Genomic DNA, 25,230 nt, shown 5'->3' with positions numbered 1-25,230 from the left:
TCTGAATCTGCACGCCAAACTGCCGAGATCCAAATTTTCATGAATGTTGGTTCCCGGGAACCTATTTTAAAGTCAATTTGAAGTTTGTATGGGAGCGATTTCATGAATCACCCCTCGTCGGATTTTGTACTGGGCGGAGTTGTCAAGCAGTTGCCGAGCTGTCAAAAGGTGATTTTGAAATTTATTTTAGGTATTAAAATAATGTTCTAAAAATCTGAAAAAAAAATCAAAAGTGATCTCTCATATGAATTTAAAAAAATCAATATTTTTTTCTTAATTAGTGCTCCTAATTATTACAAAAAAAGGTTGTCGAAGACACTATGTGCCGGAAATGCTTCTTTTCGGAGTAATTACTTTTGTCCCGCAAGATTGCTATCCTGGCATTCAGTGCATTGTGATAGCAGTTGGGTTATGTCAAACACACAAGGCTACGGTGGTGCAACCGTTTTAGTTATTTTAATGATCCATTAAAAGGTTCAAAATGGAATACAGTCAGGTTTTTTTACGCGGGGGATACGTACCGCGTAAAAATAAAACTCAGTTCAAATTTCTAAAAACCGCGTAAAAAAAGTCTCACCATTTCTCGACGAATCATGCAAAAATAAGACGATGATTTTTTTGTATGGAGTTTTCATTTACGCGACCGCGTAAACAAAAACCGCATAGAAAAAGACCTGACTGTACACTCATTCGAAAAGGGTATTCTGCATAGAGGAGATGCTGAAGAAGATTACAAGTGGTAGTCGAAATACGCGTATCAGTCAAAGGATAAGCATTAGAGGGCGGAATCAAAATATACAGTACAAAACTAATTCATTATTTAAATAATTTAAGACATTTATCTAACAAAGGAGGTCGTTACAATGAATAAATAATTGAATTAAAGTTCCAACAGTTGAAAAAATCACCTTTCTAGTTTGTAGTTTTGCATTAATTTAACGAAAAAATGTATTAGGAAGGATTGAATTTCCAGCTGTTGTTATACTTGCAATAAATGTTTCTAATTAAAATCCCGGGTAGACGAGAATATCTAAATCATATCTCAAATCGAACACTTTTTGCTGCCATAGCTCGATGTGATTTTGATGAGTTATTCAAAAATCTAATGAATATCGCACGAATAGCGCAAAGTGATATGATATCAATGTTTGTTCTTGTCGAAATAGCTGAAAATTTCTACATAAGAACAAGTTTAGCTCTTCTGCATGAAATGGAATACATACACCCATAGAGATGGCTCAATGTTAGTGAAATGCCATGTGCCCCTTTCTGAGCTGTGGAAACGAAGAACCACATGCTCTTATTCCCATGATATTTACAACAGCGAGCCACAGTTGAGTGGTAAGCATCGCCGCCTGTGAATCCTATGGTAGTAGGTTCGATGCTGCATGCTGACATTTTTTTAATTTTTTTTTTCCAAAAAATTGCCTTGTCTGCTTGTTGCTTGCGCAACGAGAAATACGACGATCCGAACTTTTAAACTGGTTTATTGATTCCAACGATTAAAGTTTCCTGTAATATACATTAATTTAAACCTCTTGAATTCAGTGAAACAGTAGTCAACTTACGTTTTGTAATTTCTCTAGTTTCTAACCCGGAAAGTGTCTTAGAATAATCGCTTTTATGGAATATCTAGATTATCAAATTCACGCAAATTAGTTAAATACATTGGGTATAAATACTATTACAAATTACCGTATCAAATCATTACGAATTGATATTGATATTGATATTGATTCGATACGTATAGCTATGGTGAATTCGATCTAGGTGTATAGAACTGCAAAACAATTCGATTTAGTCTCACATTGTATAGCACATAGGTTATCAAATTTTACCTTAGTAAGTAAATAGAATAACAAATTTAGAATTAAGCATAGTAAATAATGAATTCATTAGGTATTTCACTTCAAATAAACAGTTTTGGATATCATCACTTGCATCGTAGTCGAAGATAGCACATTTTCGATTCTCCTTTTGTCCCTGCATTCCTTTGTCACTCGCTCACGTCAGCAAGTTTGATCAGTCAACCAAAACGTCAATCTGTACTGGAACGTTGAGTGGAAGGTGTGCTCAAAAACGAGGGACGTTCGTGACACTGATATTGTTTTGATCTTGTAATATCTTAACGAGCTATTATTGAGTTGTTCACCATATAAGATTTTGCTATTATTTTTGATCTTTTACCAATCAAACCAATATCAGTTTTTGCTCTTCAGTAATTCAATCAATATTAACTGAATACACTATTCATCAGATTTTTCCACCTACTCGGGGCGCTTTTACAAACCTAGAATAATAATCCATGTATTTTTTTCCTGCCAAATTTCTCCTCCCAAATATAAAAACCGTGTTCGATTTTTTGTGACATCTTAGATGTAAAAAAATAATAACCTTCGCAGATTTTGTGGCCTCACAAGTGCAAAGAAATTCTGCAAAATTGGGACATTTTCCAGGGATTTTCTCAAAGATTATCCCACAAATTTCTCTATTGGCTCTTTATAAAAACTATCAAAAATTCATTCGGAAATAGTCGCTTTTAGTTTTCCATTGATATTTCATGAAATTCATAAAAAAATCCTCGAGGTACTTGTTCAATAATTCGTCCAGCGATTCCTTTAGAAAATCTTCCACGGAATTGTAGGAGAAACTCTGCCTTTAATGCCTTCGGAAATTTCTCCGAGAAATCCATTGATTCCTTTGAAAAATTCTTAGTTTCCTTTAGAATTTTGTCCAGAGTTTTCTTGAGATTGAGCTTGAGCTTGATTGACCGCCCGTAGATGCTTCTCCAGTATCGCCAGACCAGCTACACTCACACAAGGAACCAATGAGATTATCTGCCGGGGACTAGCAGGCATCTTCAGTGTGTGAGCGTTGGTGATCTTCTATTTTTAGGTGACAATGACCCCTGTCACGTCAGGTTGCAGGTCAATGTGGGGAAGGGGAAGGAAGTGATGATTACAATCGTTTATATCCACATCAGACCTAATATACCTCTGCGTCTGCACAAACTCTTGCGGGTGTCGGAGTGTTGGTGGGGTATGATTGGTAGAGGGTTCAGAGGGTGTGGATGCCAGGCGTAAGGTAATAGAATTGAGTGTTTATTATTTTGAAGATATGCGGCACAGTTCGCTTGATTGCATAACTCGTAAGCGATATCTGATAGATTGACACTGTGCTGTGAAAGTTGTAAGGAAGGGAAACGGATTTTCAACCGTTTCTGGTTCTAGCGATGGCTATGAACATATAAATATACATAGAGAGGAGAGTATAGAGAAAGTGGATAGAAAGATAGAAAGTAGAAGGAAAGAGACTGACCAGGGATTGAACCCAGGACCTTCTGCATATGAATCAGAAGCCCGGAAGATATTCTGAAGAAATTAACCTGGAGGAAGAATTTATGATGATATGAGAGACTATGCTATGCTATTTTAGAAACTGAAAATAAATCCCTGATGATTTTTTAATGAATCTTAGATAGATTTATCAGAGTCCGTAGAGGAATTGGTGAGGTAATTCTCGAATAAATTTCTGAAGCAGTCCAATGACGAATTTCTGAAAGAATCCAAATAATGGTTCATAATAGGAGACCCTTAGCTTTTTTATACATACAGGGGAGAGACAAAATGATCGAGACAGGCAAAATTGTCCCTTCTCAAAAAAAATTTCAACTAGCTGTAACTTTTCGAAAAGTACATCAAGTATTTTCAAATTTTCACTATAAGTTGATCAACACAACTATATCAGTGGACAAAATTTGGAAAAGATCGGACTATTTTACACGAAGTTATAGAAATTCTAGAAAAAGGGATAATTATCCGATAGCCAACTTTGAGTTGTTATTACTCCGGATTCAATGAACCGAATGCAATGAAATTTTGACCATTTATGACTTATATAATAAACTTTGAAAAACTTTTGACTTAACTTAAAATTCTTAACACGGAAGAAAATTATAACGATTAGATTATTTTTATAATAAAACACTAAATTTTCTTAAATTTCAACATCGTTTCAAAATTCAAGATGCAAATTATAGTTCATTAAAATTCCCTCTGAATGTCTTGAATACAGATATGTTTTGAAAGAAAGTAACAACATAGGCAGCAATTCATTGAAAAAGTAATGGGAGGCATATTAAAAAAAATACCATTTTACTAAAAAATCATAAAATTAATGAAATCGCTATAACTTTTTCTTTTGTTAATAACTTCAAGTTGAGTCAAACACTTTTCAGAGCTCATTATATAAGCCATAAATGGACAAAATTTCATTGCATTCGATTCATTCAATCCGGAGATATAACAGCTCAAAGTTGGCTATCGGATAATTCAACCTTTCTCTAAAATGTTTATAGAATAGCCCGATCTTTTCCAAATTTTGTCCACTGATACACAACTAGTTGATCAACATACAGTGCAAATTTGAGAATATTTGATGCACTTTTCGAAAAGTTACAGCTAATTGGACATTTTTTGAAAAGTGAAAATTTTGCCTGTCCCGATCATTTTGTCTATCCCCTGTAGGCTCCAAAACGAGTAACATAGTTTTAGCATAATGAGGAAAAGTGTAGTAGACATTATAAAAATAAATCTGGGAATCTCTCTCTACGTTCCCACTGAAACTTGGCCTGCCTCTCTTCAACTTAGTGTTCTTTGAGCACTTCCACAGTTATTAATTGAAGGGCTTCCTTTGCCTGCCATTGCATGAATATGTTTATTGTGAAATAAGTACTGCCCAGGGAAGCTGAGAAAAGTTCCCTACCCGAACGGGAATCGAACCCGCCGTCTCCGGATTGGCAATTCGTAGCCTTATCCACCAGGCTAACTGGAGACCTGTTATATTCTTTATTAATTAAATAATATATTTGGGATCATTCGGAGAAATATTTTACAAGAATATCTCAATGTTCACTTGTTTCGATCTTGTTTAAAGTAAACTTTTTATCTTTTTATTCTACACGGATATATTATGTGCAATATGAAATATCAGCGTTTGATGTAATCTTTAGTTCCATCCATAGCTGTTAGCATTACAAATTCACACTGATCGTTTCCAACGACAATGTTTTATGAGCGTTTTATTTTATAAAACATTTTGTGCGACTAAGGGCCGGTTTCTTCACCCTAAGGAAGTTTGACCAGTAATCCTGGCAATGGATTGATGCTCTGAATATGTTCGTTACTGTCGTTCATTGTCGTTCCTCGTCTGTTCAATATCGCAGCCAGATCCAAATCAATTATTCACGCTACTAGTAACATTGATAGACATTGTGAGCATTGTCGTACTAAAATTCCATTTTGGGCAGCTGTCAACGATAAATCTGAAATCTATTTCGCATGATGTCTAGCCATCTGATTTTGTTTTCTGCATGATCATGATAAGAGTAATTCTGTAGAAGAAGTCGCGAGCGAAAAGCATGTTTCACAGAGATTTCAGTAAAGTGTATTTATATCTTTTTACACATATCGTCGATTTTCTGCAATAGGGGCACAACACAAAAAAATAAAATTTTTCAGAAAAAGCATTTTAAAATTGGGAATCGTGAAGCACCTCCTACAAGTTCACTTGTAGGATTTATAACACTGGTCGACAGTGGATCACGCACTTTGACCACTTGTTCCATTTCTGATGGATTTTGGCCCGCTGATTCCGAATCTGACTTCGGAATTGCTGTAACACGTACAGTTTTTGAGAAAAATAGGTTTTTTTTTCACAAAATTTCATATTTTCATAAAAAATAAACTATTGTCTATATATTATTATTTTTTATCTGCTCATCTCAACCAATATTTATATTCGGTAGATTTTGATCCACTGATTTAGAATCTGACCTTAGAATTTCAGTAACACGTACAGTTTTTGAGAAAAATTGGGTTTTATTCACAAAATTTCATATTTTCAGAGAAAATAAAATTATTGTCTTTTTAAATTTGAAGTTTTTATCTACTCATCTTTACCAATATTTTTTATTAAATAGATTTTGATGCACTAATTAGTAATCTGACCTAAGAATTCCTGTAACACGTAAATTTTTTGAGAAAAAGGGATTTTTATTCACAAAATTTTATATACTCATAGAAAATAAAATATCGTCTTTATTGTTTTATTTTTTTATCTGGTCATCTTAACCAATATTCATATTCAATAGACTCTCGTATACTGATTCAGAATCTGACTTCAGATTCAGTTTTTGAGCGAAATAGGGTGAAATTGCAGTTTGAAATGGAGCGAAATAGAATGTGAAATTTTGTTGATAAAACCCAACTTGAAAAAAAAATAAATGTGTTACAGCAATTCTACCCAAGCAACACACATGTTATATAAGAGTTATGACAGCGCAAGTTTTGGTTGTATAGAAGTTAATTTTACGTAATTCTAACATTTTGTTGGAATAACGTCAAATAAACTTCAATACAACCAAAACTTGCGCTGTCGTAACTAATATATAACATGTGTGTTGCTTGGGCTAAGGTATGAATAAGGAATAAGTGGATACATTAAATACAATCTATTACGATCTAGTGAAAAGCTGTCCATTAATGACGTAGGGGTTTATGGAAGGAGGGGAGTTTGAGAAATCTTTCGCGCCATACAAATAAAAAGCGGGTTCTCATACAAAAATCTGAGGTTAGATTTCGAATAAGCAGATTGAATTTATTACATACAAATATTTGTTTTGATGAGAGGACCATAAATTAAAACAAAAGTAATATTTTTCTATGAAAATACTGAATTTTGTGAATAAAACCCTATTTTTTTCAAAAATTTTAAATGTTACAGAAATTCTTAGGTCAGTTTCCGAATCAGTGGACCAATATCTATTAAGTATAAATATTGGTTAAGATGAGTAGATAAAAAAAATATAGAGACCATATTTTATTTTCTTTAAAAATATGAAATTTTGTAAATAAAACCCCATTGTTCTCAAAACATGTACGTGTTACTGAAATTCTTAGGTCAGATTTTGAATCAGTGCACTGATCCACTGCAGTGGATCGAAATCTTTTGAATATAGATATTAGTTATGATGAGCAGATAAAAAATTTAAAATTATAAAATCATTATTTTTTTTCACAAAATTTCACGTGTTACAGAAGTTCTAAGGTTAGTTTCCGAATCGGTGGATGACAATCTATTAAATATAAATATTGATTAAGATGAGTAGATAAAAAAATTAAAATTATAAAGACAATAGTTTATTTCCTACAAAAATATGAATTTCATGAATGAAACTCCATTTTTTATTCAAAAATTTCATGTGTTACTGAAATTCTTTGCTCAGATTCTGAATCAGAGGAATGAAATATATTGAAAATAAATATTGGTAACGATCAGCAGATAAAATGAAATAAAATTAAAAAGACAATATTTTATTTTCCATGAAAATATGAAATTTGATGCATAAAACCCTATTTTCTCAAAAAATTTACGTGTTACTTCTTAGGTCAGATTCTGAATCAGTGGATCAAAATCTACTGAATATAACTGTTGGTTATGAAAAATACAAAATTATGAATTTTTTAAAATAAAACCCTATTATTCTCAAAAACTTTACGTGTTACCGAAATTCTTAGGTCGAATTCCGAGTCAGTATATAACAATCTAATAAATATAAATATTGGTCTCTTCTTAACCAGATGAAAAAGTTGAAATAATAAAGACCATAGTTCATTTTCTATTAAAATATGAAATTCTGTGAAAAAAAAAACATTTTTCTCAAAAATGTTACGTGTTACTGAAATTCTCCGGTTAGATTTTGAATCAGTGGATGAAAATTAATTGAATATGAATATTGGTTATGATTGGCAGATGAAAAAAAAATGTAATGACGATAGTTTATTTTCTATGAAAAAGTGAAATTTTGTGAATAAAACCCTATTTTTCTCAACAAGTTTTCGTGTTACAGAAAGTCTTAGGTAAGATTCTAAGTCAGTATATAAAAATCTAATAAATATTAATATTGCTTAAGATGAGCAGATAGAAAAAAAATGAAAATTATAAAGACAATACTTTATTTTCAATGAAAATATGAAATTTTGTGAATAAAACCCTATTTTCTCAAAAATTTCACGAGTTACTGAAATTCTTTGTTCAGATTCTGAATCAGTGGATCGAAATCAATTGAAAAAAAAAATGATTATGATCAGCAGATGAAATAAAATATAATTATAAAGACAATATTTTATTTTCCATGAAAATATGAAATATGGTGAATAAATCCTTATTTTCTCAAAATTTTACGTGTTATTGAAATTCTTAGGTTAGATTCTGAATCAGTGGATCAAAATTTATTGAGTATAACTATTGGTTATGATGAGCAGATGAAAAATTCAAAATTATAAAGACAAGATTTTGTTTTGTTTGAAAATATGGAATTTTGTGAATAAAACCCTATTTTTCTCAAAAAAATTACGTGTTACTGAAATTCTTAGGTCAGATTCCGAGTCAGTATATGAAAATCTAATAAATATTAATATTGCTTAAGATAAACAGATAAAAAAAAATAAAATTATAAAGACAATAGTTCATTGAAAATAGAAAATATAAGATTTTGTGAATAAAACCGTATTTTCTCAAAAATTTTACGTGTTACTGAAATTCTTAGGTCAGATTAAGAATCAGTGGATCAAAATGTATTGAATATAAATATAAGTTATAATGAGCAGATGAAAAATTTAAAATTAAAATACCAATATTTTATTTTCTATGACATATTAAATTTTGTATACAAAACCCTTTTTTTCTCAAAAACTGTACGTGTTACAGGAATTCTGAAGTCAGATTCGAAATCAGCGGGCCAAATTCCATTAGAAATGGAACAAATGGTCAAAGTGCGTGAAAAAAGTTTCAATTTTGTCGACTAGTGTAATTTGACAAAAGCGAACGAATTTTGATTGTTGTATAATGGAAATAGCATAAAGGCCTATCTTTATCACCGAGAAATGCCAATCAAAATTAATTATCATAAAGGACTACCTGTTTCGGTATCACTGTTTTTCAACGGCTATTGAAAAAGTTGTTTAAATTTAAGTTGTGCCTTTATTGCAGAAAATTGATAAAAATGCGTAAATCTCAATGAATTTCGGAACGGGTCTTTGTTAACATAGTTTTCAAAATTTGCCATGAATATCTCAAATATAAAAAAAAATATTGAGCTGTACCTCTATTGCAGTAAACTGACGATATGTCATATTTTAAATGCTTTGTTTCTAATGTATTAGAGCTGGAGAAAAAATTTCCAAAGAAATCATAATGAAACCTGTTGTGGAGAGGTTTTAACATAATGTCCCAAGAAAGAAAACTTTAAGCTACCGCCCTGCTAATTCGTTGCGTTTGTTTGCCTTCCCACCAGGTGGATCTTCGCCATCTCCAGCAGACGCCCGACTCCGATAACATAGACGTGGGAATAGACCTGCAAGACTACTATATATCAGTTGAATGGGACATTATGAAGGTGCCTGCCGTTAGAAATGAAAAATTTTATAGTTGTTGTGAAGAACCATATCCGGATATTATATTTAATATAACGTTAAGAAGAAAGACACTTTTCTACACCGTGAACTTAATCATACCTTGCGTTGGGATATCGTTTCTCTCCGTACTAGTGTTTTATTTGCCCAGTGATTCCGGCGAAAAGATATCATTATGTATAAGTATATTACTGTCGCTCACTGTGTTTTTTCTACTGCTGGCTGAAATCATTCCACCAACGTCACTAACGGTTCCACTGCTAGGAAAATATTTATTATTCACGATGATGCTAGTCACATTGTCCGTAGTTGTTACCATCGCCGTACTGAACGTTAATTTTAGGTAAGAGTCGACGACAAATCACAGCAGCGAGTGGTGTTTGACCTACCTTCCATGCTCTTTTCCGCAGGTCACCCGTTACGCACAAAATGGCACCATGGGTGCATCGAGTTTTTATAGAACTATTGCCTAGGGTGTTATGTATAGAGAGGCCAAAGAAAGACGACGAACCATCCGAAAACGAGGAGCAAGCGCCCGAAGTGCTGACGGACGTGTTCCAGGTGCCACCGGATGTGGAAAAATACGTCAGCTACTGTGGGAAGGAGTACACCACGGATTTCGATATTCCTGGTAAGTGGGCATGGGATGGTTTTAAAACAACATTGGTAAGTGGGAATAAATGGATAGTAAGATAAAATTTTATGAAAATGGACTACATGTTCGCTCGTGAAAAAGTATTCAAATTACAACATCAACTCGAACAATCTTGAGAAGGTTATGACTGCATCATTAACCCTAGTAGGATGTTGAGGTCAATATGAGCCAGACAGGCACGCTGATCGTACACTACGCCATCGTGGTGCTAAAAAGTTAACATGTTAGGAGGGTTCAACCAAAAGATTTATTTCAGCCACTAAATTTGTGCAGACTGAATTTCGTTTCAATTCAACAGAATTACGTTTTCAATTTTACCATGGACTCGATTTTCAATTAAAAAAAGTTTCTGGTGGCAACCGGATTCGAACCAAGAACCTTGACATCACCAAGCTCGCACGCTACCACTCGGCTATCGAACCGGTTGATGTGAGAAGGAACAAAACGCACACAAGAAGCGTTGTTGGGTCGATGATCATGTTTTCCCATGGTAAGTTTAAAAACATTTTTATGCTTGTCATTACTGCAAGCCGCCTTTCAGTGTAACAGTATATCACATTGTGTGGAAAAGAACTGAATAAAACTTAGCATCTTTCTCTAGAAATTCATATCTCTACTACTACAAGAAACTGGTCAGGGTACGAACAAGAAAGGTCAGATATTAAACAGCTGTGCGATCATCATTCGAACATTGACGAGGAAAGTCGGTGGTTTTCAACCGAGAGCGACTTCTCTTCATGTTAGAAAATGCTGATCATTGCTCTAATGCCAACGAGAATCACACGTTTGTGTGCGCATGGCCGCCGTGGGTTCAATTCCCAACCGTGCTACCAGAAAACTTTTCGTTATGCCGAGACAAAAACATCGATTGACACTGATTGTAAAACTATACAAAATACCTTACTATTCCACTATAAGGTGTGCTTATTAGGATACTTACTGTAATAATTTGCAGCCAGCTATTTTAGCAAATGCGATTTACTTTGATTAGATGTCATTGCAACTCACTGCTATTAAAAGAGAGTTAACTATCCAAAAGTCCTTGAATTGCTGGAGCTGTTTCAATCAATGATAGAACCTTGATTTCTATTCTTCTGTAAAACCTGAAAGTTTATAGAAAGTGGCATTACCGCGATAAAATAACCGAGACGATAACGATTGTAATTCACCATAATCTTTTTTGTTCAAATCTCATTTCATTTCCGTTGTATTGAAAAAATTGGAACCCACAAAAAAGCAAATTTACTAACCAAACTCTCGTTAAACAGTTTCCATTCCTTCCTCTCCGCTAGCACTGCCGCCGTCACGTTTCGATGTGGCCGCATCGGGTGGCGTTGGGCCATGTTTTGGCGAGCCACCGCTACCAGCACTGCCACTACCCGGAGGAGATGACGATCTCTTCAGTCCAACCAGCAACGGGGACATGAGTCCGAACTGTTGCGGTGACGTGAGCCCAACGTTCGAGAAGCCCTTGCTGCGGGAGATGGAGAAAACGATAGAAGCATCGAGATTCGTAGCTCAACACGTTAGGAATAAGGATAAATTCGAGAGTGTAAGTATATAGCTACTCAATGTTCTAGGTGGGAGGGGAAGGGACACCAGGGCAACCGTAAAGGAATCCGTGTATCTCAATTTTTCAACTGCTTTTCCCGTGGAAGGAACGAAAGCGATACCGATAATAGAACTTCCGTCTTAATTCGATTTCCTATATATTCTTCCCCGGGTAATGCGTCTTTTCTGACTTATCCTTTTGTGCCGCGGGCTGCTAGCGGGCGTGACAAGAAAATGCGATTCGACGAAATGCCTTTTCTTCCAGCCGTCTGAGTACTCGACTCGTTTTCCCTATTCTCCAGAAATTCATTGCGTCAACCAAAAAAGAGTAAATAAATAAAGGACACCGACTCTTGCGACAGCGCATTTTCCGATCTACCCGATTTCATATTCAATTAGGCGTTCAATTTATCACCCCTTTCATAAAAGATAAGCTTTGGGTTCGTCATTATTGACATGGGCGGGCCGGGGAACGCAGCTTTGCGGTTCGGGGCTTGAGGTTCGTGTTGGGTCAACCGAAAATGAACTGCAAATAAATTTGATGGCAAATTTGGGTGTGGATACTATCTTGCATCAAATTGCTGGAGGCGTCCAAAGCAAACATTCCCGTGGAGTGGGATAACATTGCAAAAGAGTGTAGTGTGGGATGCATTGCGAGTGAAGCGGCTGGTCTGCTCGGGAGCTTAACCTCGTGAATTTTCTATCAGTTGCCGAGCGCGAAGCGATACCGTAAAACGGGGTAGGTAGCTTTGATGAATCATATAACTTAAGGTTCTGAGATTCAACAGCTTCTGATGCTTGGTGGTCTATGTATAATTCCATCCGTTGAATCTACACCGAATGGAAAACCCTCCTCCAATCAGCACAGTCCATCGCTTGCAGTACACATGGAATTAGGGTCACTTAAGTCGTTCTTCAACAGAAGATTTGACCTCCATTTTGTATTTTGTCGTGGTTTGCAAACTACAGAACTTCAGCTGATTACGGATCCCGAAAAAAGTTTCATTTGCAGCATAAAAAAGGTAGAATGTGATGCAGAATATGTTTTCAGGATATCATACGTCACCCAAACTGTACTTGAGTTTAGATCCTAAAGTGTACGGGGGTAACGGTGATTTTTTTTTAATATACAAAACTAGGATATGCAATCTATTTTGTCCAGTAAATCTTCTGAAAGTTCGATAGACTTTATTAGATATGTTGGCATATCCTACGTCATCCAAACCGTTCTTGAGTTTAGATCCTAAAGTCTACGGGTGTAACGGTGATTTTTTTTTAATATACAAAACTAGGATATGCAATCTATTTTGTCCAGTAAATCTTATGAATGTTAAATGGACATCATCAGATCAGCTGGGATCATACAAACTATTATGATGTTTACAATCTAGTATCTACAGCAATTGAAGTTTCTGGTTCGGCTATATACTATACTATCAGAGACTATGACATAGCTTTGGGATATACAGAATCGGAAACACTATGGTTCAATATATAACATGGAGTCTACAGCCGTAATAATATCGTCGGTTTCCTGCAATAGGGGCACAACTCAAAAAATGTTCATTTTCAGAATGAGCGTTTGAAAATTGGCAATCTTGAAGCACCTCCTACAAGTTCACTTATTTATCTCATTATTCGACAAAAGTAAACGAATTTTGATTGTTGATTCATATAGAGGGACTGAAGGACTATCTGTTTAATAAATTTTGGATTACTATTTTTCAACTACTATTGAAAAAGTTGACTGATTTTGAGTTGTGCCTTTATTGCGGAAAATTGGTGAAAATGCAAAAATCTCGCGTTTCCCAACGAATTTCGGAACGGGTCTTTGTGAGATTAAAGTTTGCATAGTTTTCCATCATTTGCCATCAAAATCTCAAAAATGACCAATTTTGAGTTGTGCCCCTATTGCAGGAAACCGACGATATATTTCTTGCTGTTTTGAGTGACATAACATCATCAACCTTGTTATCAACCGTAGTGATTGTATGTAAATATATTATTTAGCATTAAAGATAGATTGTGTAGATTGTGTGAGTGCAGTGGTAGAATGAGGTGACATGGTCAGATCGTTGCGCCTCTGAAGCGAAAATAACACATATTTTCACCTTGCTGTGTTTTTTAACTGTGATCTACCTTTGAGTAACATCGTATGCTGCATGTTCTACCGTTTTCTCGCTGATTGATTTGCTGCTGCTGAGGTGGGGACGACTTGTTGAATTACCTGGAATCGTCCATGAAAGGTCATTTACGTGTTGCTGTTGTGGTGTGTGCTTCCATTCCTATTACTGCTACTGCTGTTGTTGTAATTGTGCTTGACGAACAGTTCCACAGTTTTACCACACCACATGAGTCAACTGTGGTTGCGCAGTAGAGCAAACGAGATGTCAAAACTCGACTCGAAGCGTAAGGAGAGCGTTCACGGTAGTTCTCCATCCAGCGAGATTTCCAACAATGAATTGGCTCGTTTGATTACGAACCAGGGAAAAACAATGCAGGACCAAATAAACAAGCTCGGGGACGATCTGCGTGCTGAATTGGCGAAAGGTATGGACGAGATAAAGACAGACTTGGTCGAAGTGAATTCGAAGCTGTGCTGCATGCGGCGAGACGTGTTTAACAATGCCGATGCGATTGCTCGATCGAATCTATCCAATGATTTGATTATCAGTGGGGTTCCATTCATCGAAAACGAGGATCTCCAGTACTATTTCCGAACCTGGTGTAAAACTTTGAGCTATGTTGATAACTCCATTCCGATCGTGGATATTCGTCGCTTGACCAGAACACCGCCCAGAGCTGGAAACGTTTACTTCCTCTTGGTTCAGTTTGCTATAACCAACCAGCGTAACGACTTTTTTTCGAGCTACCTACGAAGTCATTCCCTCAATCTGAACCAAATTGGCTTCCAAACCAATAAGCGAGTGTACGTCAATGAAAATCTTACTCCAGCAGCCAGAAAAATCAAATCCATAGCCATTGATTTGAGGAAAGCGGGGGAGCTGGTGAAGGTATTTTCCCGTGGCGGAGGAATCTTCGTTAGACGCAAAGACGACGATAGGGACGTAATCATCAAATCAGAAGAGGATCTGCGACGTTTCGGGCATCTTGGGAGTTAACCTATCTTTATAAACAATCTCTATCCTTCCTCACCTATCCCTTGATTTCCATGTATCCTGTCCTAAAAGTATTAGATTAAGTGAAAATTGTTAAACTTGTCAGTAGATTTTTGTAACGTATTTTATTATGCTGTCTTTTTTGTTTGTATCAGTGTTATTAGTAGTTTTATGCGTAGTCAGTATTAATTTGTAATTGAACTTTTTTGGTTTGTTTTTGTGTTTGTAAAAGGATGAGTTATTTAAAGGCTACAAAGATAAGTAAACATGTTTTCTTGGGTTTGGGATTAAACTGAGATAATGGCTAATAGTTATCGCGGATATACCTCTACAGATTGGAGTGTTCAAGGTATCGTAATGAAATCAGCATTCGCACATAACAAATTAGACCTGAAGTTCTCTAAGGTTGTTTGGCGAATCTGGAGTATCTATTTCATAACATTTCAAACTTCAAGAACTTCACGGATCTCAGCAGATCATGCAACGCTATTGTTTGTGGTGAAAACACATTACATTATTCTTGAAGATTTGAAGGACATCCCAAGTAGTGGAACTAGCTGAATAACAGTTTCTTAAGCTAAAGTTTTCTTAAGAGTTGTTTGTTCTACTTTTGTAAGCAAAAATGTTTGTTGGGATCATTATAAGACAGATTTCAGATTAGACCAGTAACTACAGTTGAATATGCAACATTACTCACTATAGCAAATATGGCTACTGTTACGAATGTAGACCCGAAGTTCTGAACTCTAAAATAGTTTGGCTGACCTGGAACATCCCCATAGTGTCTCTAAATGGCGTTTTAGACTCCTAGAGCTCTACAGATTACGAAATGCTATTATTTATGGCGAAAACACATAACACATTCTTGTAGAATGAAGGAATTCATTATAGGACAGTTTAGACTACCCTGACTGTCACAAAAGTTTATAATTATTTCAAGTAGGCTTCAGGTAGGTCCAGTAACCGAGGTTGCTTACGCAACGTTACTCAGTATAGCAGATATGGCTACTATTATGAGTGTAGACCTAAAGTTCTGAACTCCAAGGTACTTTGGCTTACCTGGAGATTTCAAGAGCTTCACGGACACCAGCAAATTATGCAATTCTCTTATTTATGGTGAAAACACATTAAGTTATTTTTGTAGATTTGAAAGGCTTCTTTATAGGACAGTTTGAACATCCCTGAATGTTCCAATGGTTTATAATAATACCTAGAAGAGTTTAGATTGGTCCAGTAATCGTGGTTGATAAGTATCAGTATCAGTATATACTGGCCCAGGATGGCTACTGTTACGATTATAGATCTGAAGTTCTGAACTCCAAGATAGTTTGGCTGACCTGGGATATCTCTATGGAATCAAAAATTATATTTAGGATTTTAAGAGCTTCACGGATCCAGCTTTTAAAACAACTGGTGTGTCAATTATTTCGTTTCTCCAGACTTAATGGTGTTCAGGATGTTCTAGGTTATCAATAAAGTCTCAAATACAAATTTTCCCATCTTTCCGTAATAGAGGATCAATTTCCAACAATTTTGCCGAAGACAGTGTTCTGTTTTATTAAATGTGTGAATTAATACAGCCGTTTCTATGTTGGAGCCATATATGCTCCTTCCGGCTTCAAAGGGTTAAGGGCAATAATCGGAAAAGGGAGGTGAAGGACGTTTAAGGTGAGTTTAAGTTGTAGCAAGATGGGTTCAAAGAGTTCCCGAGAACTCACTTGAGTATTATTCATTATATTTGCAAGCCAGAATAGTGATCTCGTGATGTATCACGAATAAGGTTTGTTCTCACCCCTGAAATTAACTGAAATACCTTAAAGATGCTTCAGAGAGCTTCAGGGGACTCAGAAAAAGCTTTGAAACACGTTCTAATTCCTCAGTAAACCTCATGACACCTCCGCAGACCACCTTAAGGTTGAAGGAGTCGGCAATATAACATAAGCTTATTTTTCATGGTATTCTTCTTATTCATCAAAACAATCATTGAACATCTTTTTAATTTCAAATTTGTTCGACAGAATGTGTGACACAATAACACGTGCTTCGTCGCATTATACGTTTTCATTTAGGAGAAGTATTGTAATCTTGAGTTCCATTATTTTACTCTCCTTCAGGAAAATGGAGAAATTAAAAAGACAACACTTCCATGGGCCTAATCAGAAGAGCTTTAAAATCAGCTGATTTTGGGGGCAGTTCTCTTTAGTTACACTGAACTGAGTAAGTTGAAGCCAATAAAATAGAAATGTGATATAAAAATAACCAACTTGAATCAAAGATTCGACATGCATTTGTCTACTGCAAGATTCATCCGAAACGAAATCAATATCAACCTTTTAATTTACAACATTGTACGAAGAACGAGCAAACTAAATGTGACTTAAACTCTACTCAAAAGAAAATCGGTTTTACACATCCGTAATCTATAGAGTGATTTCTCGATATACATAATACATTTATGCTTTAGCAAAGGGTCCAGAACCACATCTGTAATAAGTGATCTTTGATCCACCATCATCCAGTGTTGCAAAAATTCATCTCATGCACAGAAACGCCTTAAAAATCTTAAACAACCTCGTTATCATCGAGTAACCATTTAGAGCCGAAATATTTCACCGCTGCTACCGCAACCCCGCTAGAATGGAACACGTTTGTTATGTTTTGTTTCATCACAAGTGTCATATATGACTCCTCCAATCCCTAAAGGTTACAATCGGATAAAGTCGCCTGAAATCTTTTGAAATATCTACAAACGCCTTAAACTCCTTAGAATCTCCCAGAGACCACAGAAAAGTTTCATTTTACTCTACTGGAGCTCTCTGAGGCCTCTCAAAACGCCTCTTGAAATCTATCAGAAAACCTCACTAAGTCCCAGTGACTTCTCATATAGAGTAAAGTAGGGCAAAAATTCGCGTGGGGCAAGAGTTTGTTTTGAAGTTTTTGAGCTCGAAGCACATTATTTCTTTCGGGTGTCAAAGTATTTCAAAACCTTTAAGAATGAGTCTTTCACGCCAAAATATATTAAAATTGATTAATGTTTCAAAGAAGTATGACTAAATGCTGCTTTTGGATAAATATAAAAATGTAATTTACAGTGTACTGGCCCAGGATAGACATTAACACCTCTTCACAGACTATCGTGAAATGATTGAAAGATGGAAGAACCACTGCTCCCTTCACCTAAATAGTGCAGAGAACACAGATCAGGAACCCTCCTGAAAACCTTAGTAAGTCCTTAAACTCACTGAAACGCCACTGAAATACCTGGAAACACCGGCAGTTCTTCCGGCAACCCCTGAAGCCCCCGAGAACTCCTCTAAAACCTTCAGAAACATAAATGAAATCTCACTGAAATTTCCTTGAAAGACCCCATAAATTCTTCCAAACTCCCTCATGATATTAACATTAGCATTGGCATTAAATTGCACTAATGATTAGGTTATATGTAATGAAGGTTCTCTGCTTCCCGTTCGTTACCAAAACACAAAAATTCGAGACGTTTGCGAGAGTCTGACAATCCATGAATAAGTTATAGGAAAAGCCTGTACGTAGGGGAGATGGGGGTTGAAATTTTTCGTGACGTCCTTACGGGGCAAAACGCCTTTTGAGGTGAGCCAAAATGCCCACTGTTATTTTCCAGGTCAACTTGTAATAAAATACCTTTGACCTCCATCAAACTATTCCCAGCAGCAATGAAAGGAAAAGGAGGCGCGAGGTGGTTAATAGGTGGATGCTCTAAAACTAGCGTGCAGTACAGTCAGGTCTCCTATTAGAAGCTGCTACCTAATTCACGCCCACTGCTTTTTCCAGGCTGTCTTCTAACAAATTTAGTTCATTGTTTGTATGTGATGAGTCTATAGTAAGCACTAACTACGCTAAAAAAATCAGCTGGATTGGATGCAAAACAGCTGAGAAATTGCGGTGGGCGTAAAGTGGGTGGCAGCGTCTAATAGGAGACTCGATTGTAACTTAAATTTTGTTTAAAGCGCGCAAAAAACAGTTCTTTGAATTGCGTAGGGGAAGGTGGGGTAATATGCACCCCCTAAGCAAACGTAGCCCTATAGCTAAGATTAAGATGATTTTATGGGTGTCTTGCGTTTTGAAAGTTAGTTTACTTGTTTGACTAAGAAATGCCTACTTTTGGTTCGCGTGATATCAATTTTACCGAATCAAATTACCAATTTAAAAAAGTGTTACGTTTTGGGTGCTGAAAAACTGTTGGGGGCAAAACGCACCTCGAGGTGGGGCAATATGACCTCTGGCATTTTCCGCTTTGTATTCTAATGAAATACCAGGCGGCTCCATTTTACTATTTACGGCAGCAGATGGAAGGTGTAGGAGGCGGATGGTAGTTAATAAGTTGATTCCATATAATCTGCGCGCAATTGCTTAAATTGCGTGTGCTTCAAATTAGACAATCTTTCCAAATGTGTAAAATCATCGTTTTCCACGCTTTACATTCGAATATTCTTTGCATTCTTGGGCTTATCCGGCTCAGTATTACGTCTAGTTTGCTTGCATCGAATGGAACTTCACTTATATAATGCAGTAACGTGAGGGCGTTTTGCCCCGGGGATGCGTATTACCCCAGGTTACCATACATCTAGAGAATAAAGGGTGATACGGTCAAAATTTGGTCACACAACTTTTTTCATAACTTCAGACTACGTACACCATTTTTGTACCAGTAATGCTACATTATATGTAGCTTATACCATAAAATTTTCATCAAAATCGATTGAGTATTGGTTGATATATAGATAAAACCATCGACCTACCTTTTTAAAATTTTGTACAAAGGCGCTCCATAGTAAATTTTCGGAAATTTAAGGTCAGTAAAGCACAATTTTGATTATAGAGCTACCAATACTGCTCCGATTTTTATCAAAATTTTACAGTATAGTGCTATTATGAAAATATGTGCTTAGTAAAATTTTGAGCCATTTTGTATGAATACTTTCAAAGTTGTAGCAGTTTGAATATGAAAAAAACTGACCGGGTGCCACTAAAGCAAATATAACTTTGAAACGGCTGGATCAAATTGAATGAAATATTTACACAAGATTTTGATATGCATACTTCACATACAGAAAAATTTTCATTGAAATTGGTTTAGTATCTCTGGCTCTATAAATAAAAAAGTAAACATGTGTGAATCCTTTTTGCACAAAATTTTAAAAATGCAGATCTCAGGGTTCAAAAATATCTCCACAAATACTAGACCGATTTTGATGAAACTTTTATGGTACAAGCTATATATAATGTACCATTACTGATCCAAAAATCAGCTGTTTTGGTGTACGAAATCTAAAGTTATGAAAAAAATTGTGTGACCAAATTTGGATTTGACTTGAAAAAATTTGACAAAATTTGACCACCTAAACAAATAAAACTTTGTAACGACTGGATCAAATTGAATGAAATTTTTACACAACATTTTGATATGTATACTTTACATACAGAATAATTTTCATTGAAATTGGATCAGTACTTGTGGCTCTATTAATAAAAGAGTTAAAATGTGTTCTTATTTTTTAATCCTCTTTGTACAAAATTTTCAAATTGCAGTTTTCAGGATTCACAATATCTCCGCAAATACTGAACCGATTTTGATGAAAATTTTATGGTATAAGCTACATATAATGTACCATTACTGGTCCAAAAATCAGCTGTTTTGGTGCACGCAGTCTCAAGTTATGAAACAAATTGTGTGACCAAATTTTGACCGTATCACCCTTTACCTTTCAAGTACGCAAAACAGGACCATAACGCCCCGGCAAAGCATATGTACGTGGTCATATACTTCGAATAACAAGCAGTTTAAGGGCACATTCTGCCTTGGAGAGTAGTTAACTCTCTTGTCTAAGAGACGTCCGCGAGAAACCAAAATTTGCCATTCAAATAACCAGTTCAAAGAAGTGTATCTTTTAGGAAGAAAACGCCTTTTTGGGTGAGGACCCGCTGGAATTCTATGCTGACTTGTAGTCAAACTCTTCCTACCAGCAAATGAAGTAATAGAAGGTGCGTTATAATTTAATGGGTTGATTCTTTATAACCAGCGTGGAATATCTCAAATTATGTGTGCATAAAATAACTTTCAAAATATGGAACATCTGTAATGCCCTGGTATGCCCTCAATTCCTCTATAATGAAATATCGTGAAGATACTTTGCCACCGGTTGAGACGTTCTAACCCAGTTTCCTGCGTAGATTCTGGCTCCTCTATTTGAATGATTCGAATGAAAAGATTGCTAGTGAGCAATTCTCGCTATATTAAGATAACTCATATTTCCTTTGCCTTTGTCCTTGCAGATAGAAGAAGACTGGAAATACGTAGCACTCGTCCTGGATCGCCTGTTTCTGTGGATATTCACGATAGCGTGCGTAATGGGTACGGCCCTGATTATCCTGCAGGCACCCAGCTTGTACGACAACACCCAACCGATCGACGCCATGTACTCCAAGATCGCCAAGAAGAAGATGGAATTGCTCAAAATGGGGAGTGAGAATGTATAGCATCCGCCCGGGTTCGCATCCGCCGTTTGGAAGTACATTCTGAACTGGATGCGGACCCTGGTCAACGAGGATGACCATTAGAGAGAACCCATTCCTCACCAACTCGCGAGCATACCCCCCGAAACCGAATTGAAAGAAAACTGGTAGCAACTCGCAGCTACCGCCCATCCGACAAATAAGAAAGCAAAATGCAAAAAAGAAATCGTGAGAGAGAAACAACAGACAACATCCGAACAAAAACCAAAGTTACTCCACTCGCATCTCATTCAGTGGCAAACGCGTTGTTGGTTTTCACTGGTCGGTAGACTCCTTGGCTGCTGGCAGCTCAACACCTCAAACCAACCGGCATGTGGTGTCAGTCAAATGAGAGAAGAAAAAAAAAATCAGGGGACGGCACTGGCGGTTGACCTCGTTGCGTGTCCGGACAGATTACTCAGGCGGAAAAAAGGGGTTTCCTCCGGTTCTGCTTTTGCCAATTGCTCAATTCAACTCCCCGGAGAAACGGACACGCCACCAACATCGTCAGCCGCAGCCCGGCCCGGCGTTACACTGCAGAGGAGCGTACGTACTCTCAGCAGGACCCATCACGTGAGTCAACAGCGTTATGTACTCTGATTGTTCGTTTTGTGTTTTCCATTTGATTTTTGGTTTTCTCTAGGGAAAAGAATGTCAATAACAATCAAATTAATGTTAATACCGTGTAACAAAATGTAGTTTTTATTAAAAGAGGAAAACTTTTTATACGACGAACGACGGGGTTGGAAGAGGGGTTTCAAAGGAATAAGTTAGTTTTTAAAAAAGAGTTTGTTTCTGGATCCGCTTGTTTTAGGGACTGGGAGCAGTCTCGGCGGCAACGTTGCTGTTGTACATACAAAAACGGGAGGGAGTTTTTTTTTTGGTAAGACATTTGATTTTGGATAACAATAAAAGCAAAAACAGTAAAAATACGAGTGCAATGTGATTGATGCAAATCAGAACTTAAGACGTAGCGTAGTTTGTTGATGCAGAGTTATGGCAGCAAATTGGTGTACATAAATAAATTTTGTTGGAACTCAGTCCTAGTGGAATTTGGTAAGCTAAACTCTAAGCTGGAGTTCAGAAGTAAAACGAACTTTCAAAATAGTTAATATTTTTTATATTATTATGGATAGTAGCGGATGAATTGAAATGATAGTTATTTTTAAGTGAAATTAAAGCGATATAATGAAAAACGAGATTTAGTTAGACATTAAATTTGCAGACATTTTTATACACTTACAAAAATAAGAGAAATTAGATTTGGTTTATTTACTGCAAAACATGAATTGCCGTACTTTTCTAGGCCAGTAAATTGCGTTGTTGGCGGTGCCACTGCAAGACAACTTGTCTCCCCAGCACATTCTCCTTCCGGAGAGGAAGAAAAACTGCGGGGTGTCAACTTTCTTTAGCAAACAAAATCAAACGGTAGCGTTTTAAACTATCTAATTTTGGAATTGAGAAGCAAATGCAAAATCTTCCTAACTAAGTGTAGTAGGGCAACACTATGCGCAACAGATAAGCAGCAGCGTGAGAGGCGAATTGGATTGTACTGGAAAACGTTGGTCAGAAATCAAGCAGAATCGAATTGAAGCAGACTAAGTAAAAGAACAATCAGCTTGCACCGGTCTGATAATGAAGTGTCTTATCTACAGGAAATTCTACCAAAATTCCCAATAAGTGAACGCTAACATACTGCAGCAAAATCCAGTGAGAGCAGCTAGCAAGATTGCTGAAATCTTGCATCTTCGAACTTGGCTGCGACGAACATTCTAGCCAAGCTTCATAGATCGATCGGAAACTTCCTATAATCACTAGATAAATATGACAGAGTAACTGAGGAGAAATAACAAGCGTGTATGTATTTTATATGACACAATATTATTGAGGGAGGAGAACATTTTCGTAAACTATAGGTGTATATGTAGTTAGATTTTATATCATTGAATGAATTGAAGTTAAACTAATACAAGTAAAGTGGAAATAAGCAAGTATCACATAGTGCAGCAATTAACTGCTGAGTGTAGTTAAAAATAATTTACTCGTACTAAAACCAACGGTAAAAGCTTAAGCCACGAACTTACACATACATTAACACAAACAAAAAGTTCAGAGAGGGAGAAAAGTGAAATCTCAACGACCTTATAGGACGGTTCGATGATTCCAATCGCAAAACACTCACATCACGTGTATAGAGTTTCTTAATTTGTAGGGAGTAAACGGTAAGTTTTAAGCAACCGAATCGAAATACGTTCTCCAAAAAAACACAACACTCACTCTTGATCTTTTTGCAAACAATTGAAACGAAAACTAGGAAGAAATGCAAGAAACAAAACACTACAAAACAAAATAACTTTAACATACAAAACTGAAACTTCTCATAGTTAACAAGCAAAGTTAGTCCATAATAGAGAAATTGATATCTCAAGCACAGCAGACACTACTGTTGTAGACTTTTGTTGAAGCCACACCCTCCCAAAACAAAGGACATTATTACAACAAAGCGAAGCGTTAGGGAATTTGGTTCCGGTGGCTACGGCTTACCGCAAAACAGCACAGCACAGCAAGAGGTAGTCCCTTCAAAATATTGGCTCTTTGAAGGAGCTACCTTGGAGTGCCCAAGTATGACGATCCGATATCTTGTATGGGTTAGTGAAATGTTATTTCGTGTTGATGTTTGAGTTTGTACTTGGCTTGATTTTTGAGATGACAGGTTAAATTTGGTTTTAGTTTATGCGTGTGACTTAACGGAGGAGAAGAATAGCCGTTAGCGACAGTTTGTTTTTAATTAGTAGAAGTAATTTAGGATGGAAGAATAGCTTATACTTACACACACAGTACTGCCCAAATCCATACACTTTTTTGTTATTGCACCAATTTTCCTATACATGTAGGTTTGGGAAGTGAATTGCTGGTAAGGAAGAAGTTTAACTAAGATACAATAATGTTTATACATGTTATCGTTTGTCTTAACCCATCAACGCTAATTATTTAAGGTCAGTAACTTTTCTTCGATTTGTATCACGTCAACATCAAATGTCTCCATGATTGCATTTTTTCCTCCAAGTATTATTAAAAAGCTGTCTTATGAAAAGGCAAAGTTGATCAGGACATCAAGTTCTTTCAAATGGAAGACCGATCAATTCCAGATACATCTGCTATCAACTGCTATGAACTGATTGATTCTGGATTGATCAAGTCTTCCTTTGTTGATCAAAGAATCTTGTCCTTGCCGATGTTCGGTCTGCATCGCGTCGGAGCAGAGGCAATGACGACAATGATGTGTGAGCTCGCTACTACACTCGATGGTCGGTTGGTTTTACTCTCGGTAGGAAAAACCACTGGACTTGGATGTACTTGGCGTAACCGGGTCTCCTGACAGTGGGCCAAGCACGCTCCGGTTGTAGCCGGTGGTGATGTCGGGTGACGCGACCTCGCTGTCGCAATACACGGTAGAGAAGTCGGGGTGTTTTGATCGGTACGGGCAGGGCCGACATCAGTTGCTGGCCCCCTATAGGGAGTAGACCGATTCGCAACCACCACAACGCAACCACCGAGTTTGTAAATAAGATTTTCGTTAAAAACCACACGACGTAAAAGCGAGTATGTTTGTTTTTTTTTCGAAAGCCATGAATCCCATATGGCTATTAGGCTGTGCTGAAAGGATAGCGACTGTTGCAAGTATTATGACCCCGAGTGAAACACGAAACGGAAAGAAATAACTCGTGTGGTTTGCCATCACCGCCAGTACCACGCTAATGCTGAGTACAAAAAGCGAGATTTTTTCAACGTGTTGTACAAAATACAACAGCGCGATCACTCAAGGGTTAATTCTGTTTGTGCTCCGATGACTATTAACAATCCAGATCATTACTGCCGAATCGCATCCAGAAATAATACCATT

General features: G+C 36.5%; 1 protein-coding gene across 2 annotated transcripts in view; it reads left to right on the top strand.

Moving 5' to 3' along the window:
- Positions 1 to 23,489, top strand: part of LOC109403328 (acetylcholine receptor subunit alpha-like 1) — a 227,061-nt gene extending 203,572 nt beyond the window's left edge. Inside the window, exons 7-10 of one of the 2 annotated variants that reach the window (XM_019676136.3) lie at positions 9,356 to 9,816; positions 9,884 to 10,104; positions 11,421 to 11,680; positions 21,108 to 23,489. In XM_019676136.3, coding sequence (XP_019531681.1) covers positions 9,356 to 9,816; positions 9,884 to 10,104; positions 11,421 to 11,680; positions 21,108 to 21,311 — 1,146 coding nt within the window. In that variant the 3' untranslated portion in view covers positions 21,312 to 23,489. Of the gene's footprint in view, positions 1 to 9,355; positions 9,817 to 9,883; positions 10,105 to 11,396; positions 11,681 to 21,107 lie in introns of both variants that reach the window. The other variant, XM_029862719.2, reaches the window with a different exon arrangement.
- Positions 23,490 to 25,230: the final 1,741 nt, after the last annotated feature.

Source organism: Aedes albopictus, chromosome 3 (assembly GCF_035046485.1).
Source record: "Aedes albopictus strain Foshan chromosome 3, AalbF5, whole genome shotgun sequence".
Taxonomy (NCBI): domain Eukaryota; kingdom Metazoa; phylum Arthropoda; class Insecta; order Diptera; family Culicidae; genus Aedes; species Aedes albopictus.
Note: the sequence above shows the minus strand (reverse complement) of the source record. Positions and strands in the feature narration are given on the sequence as shown.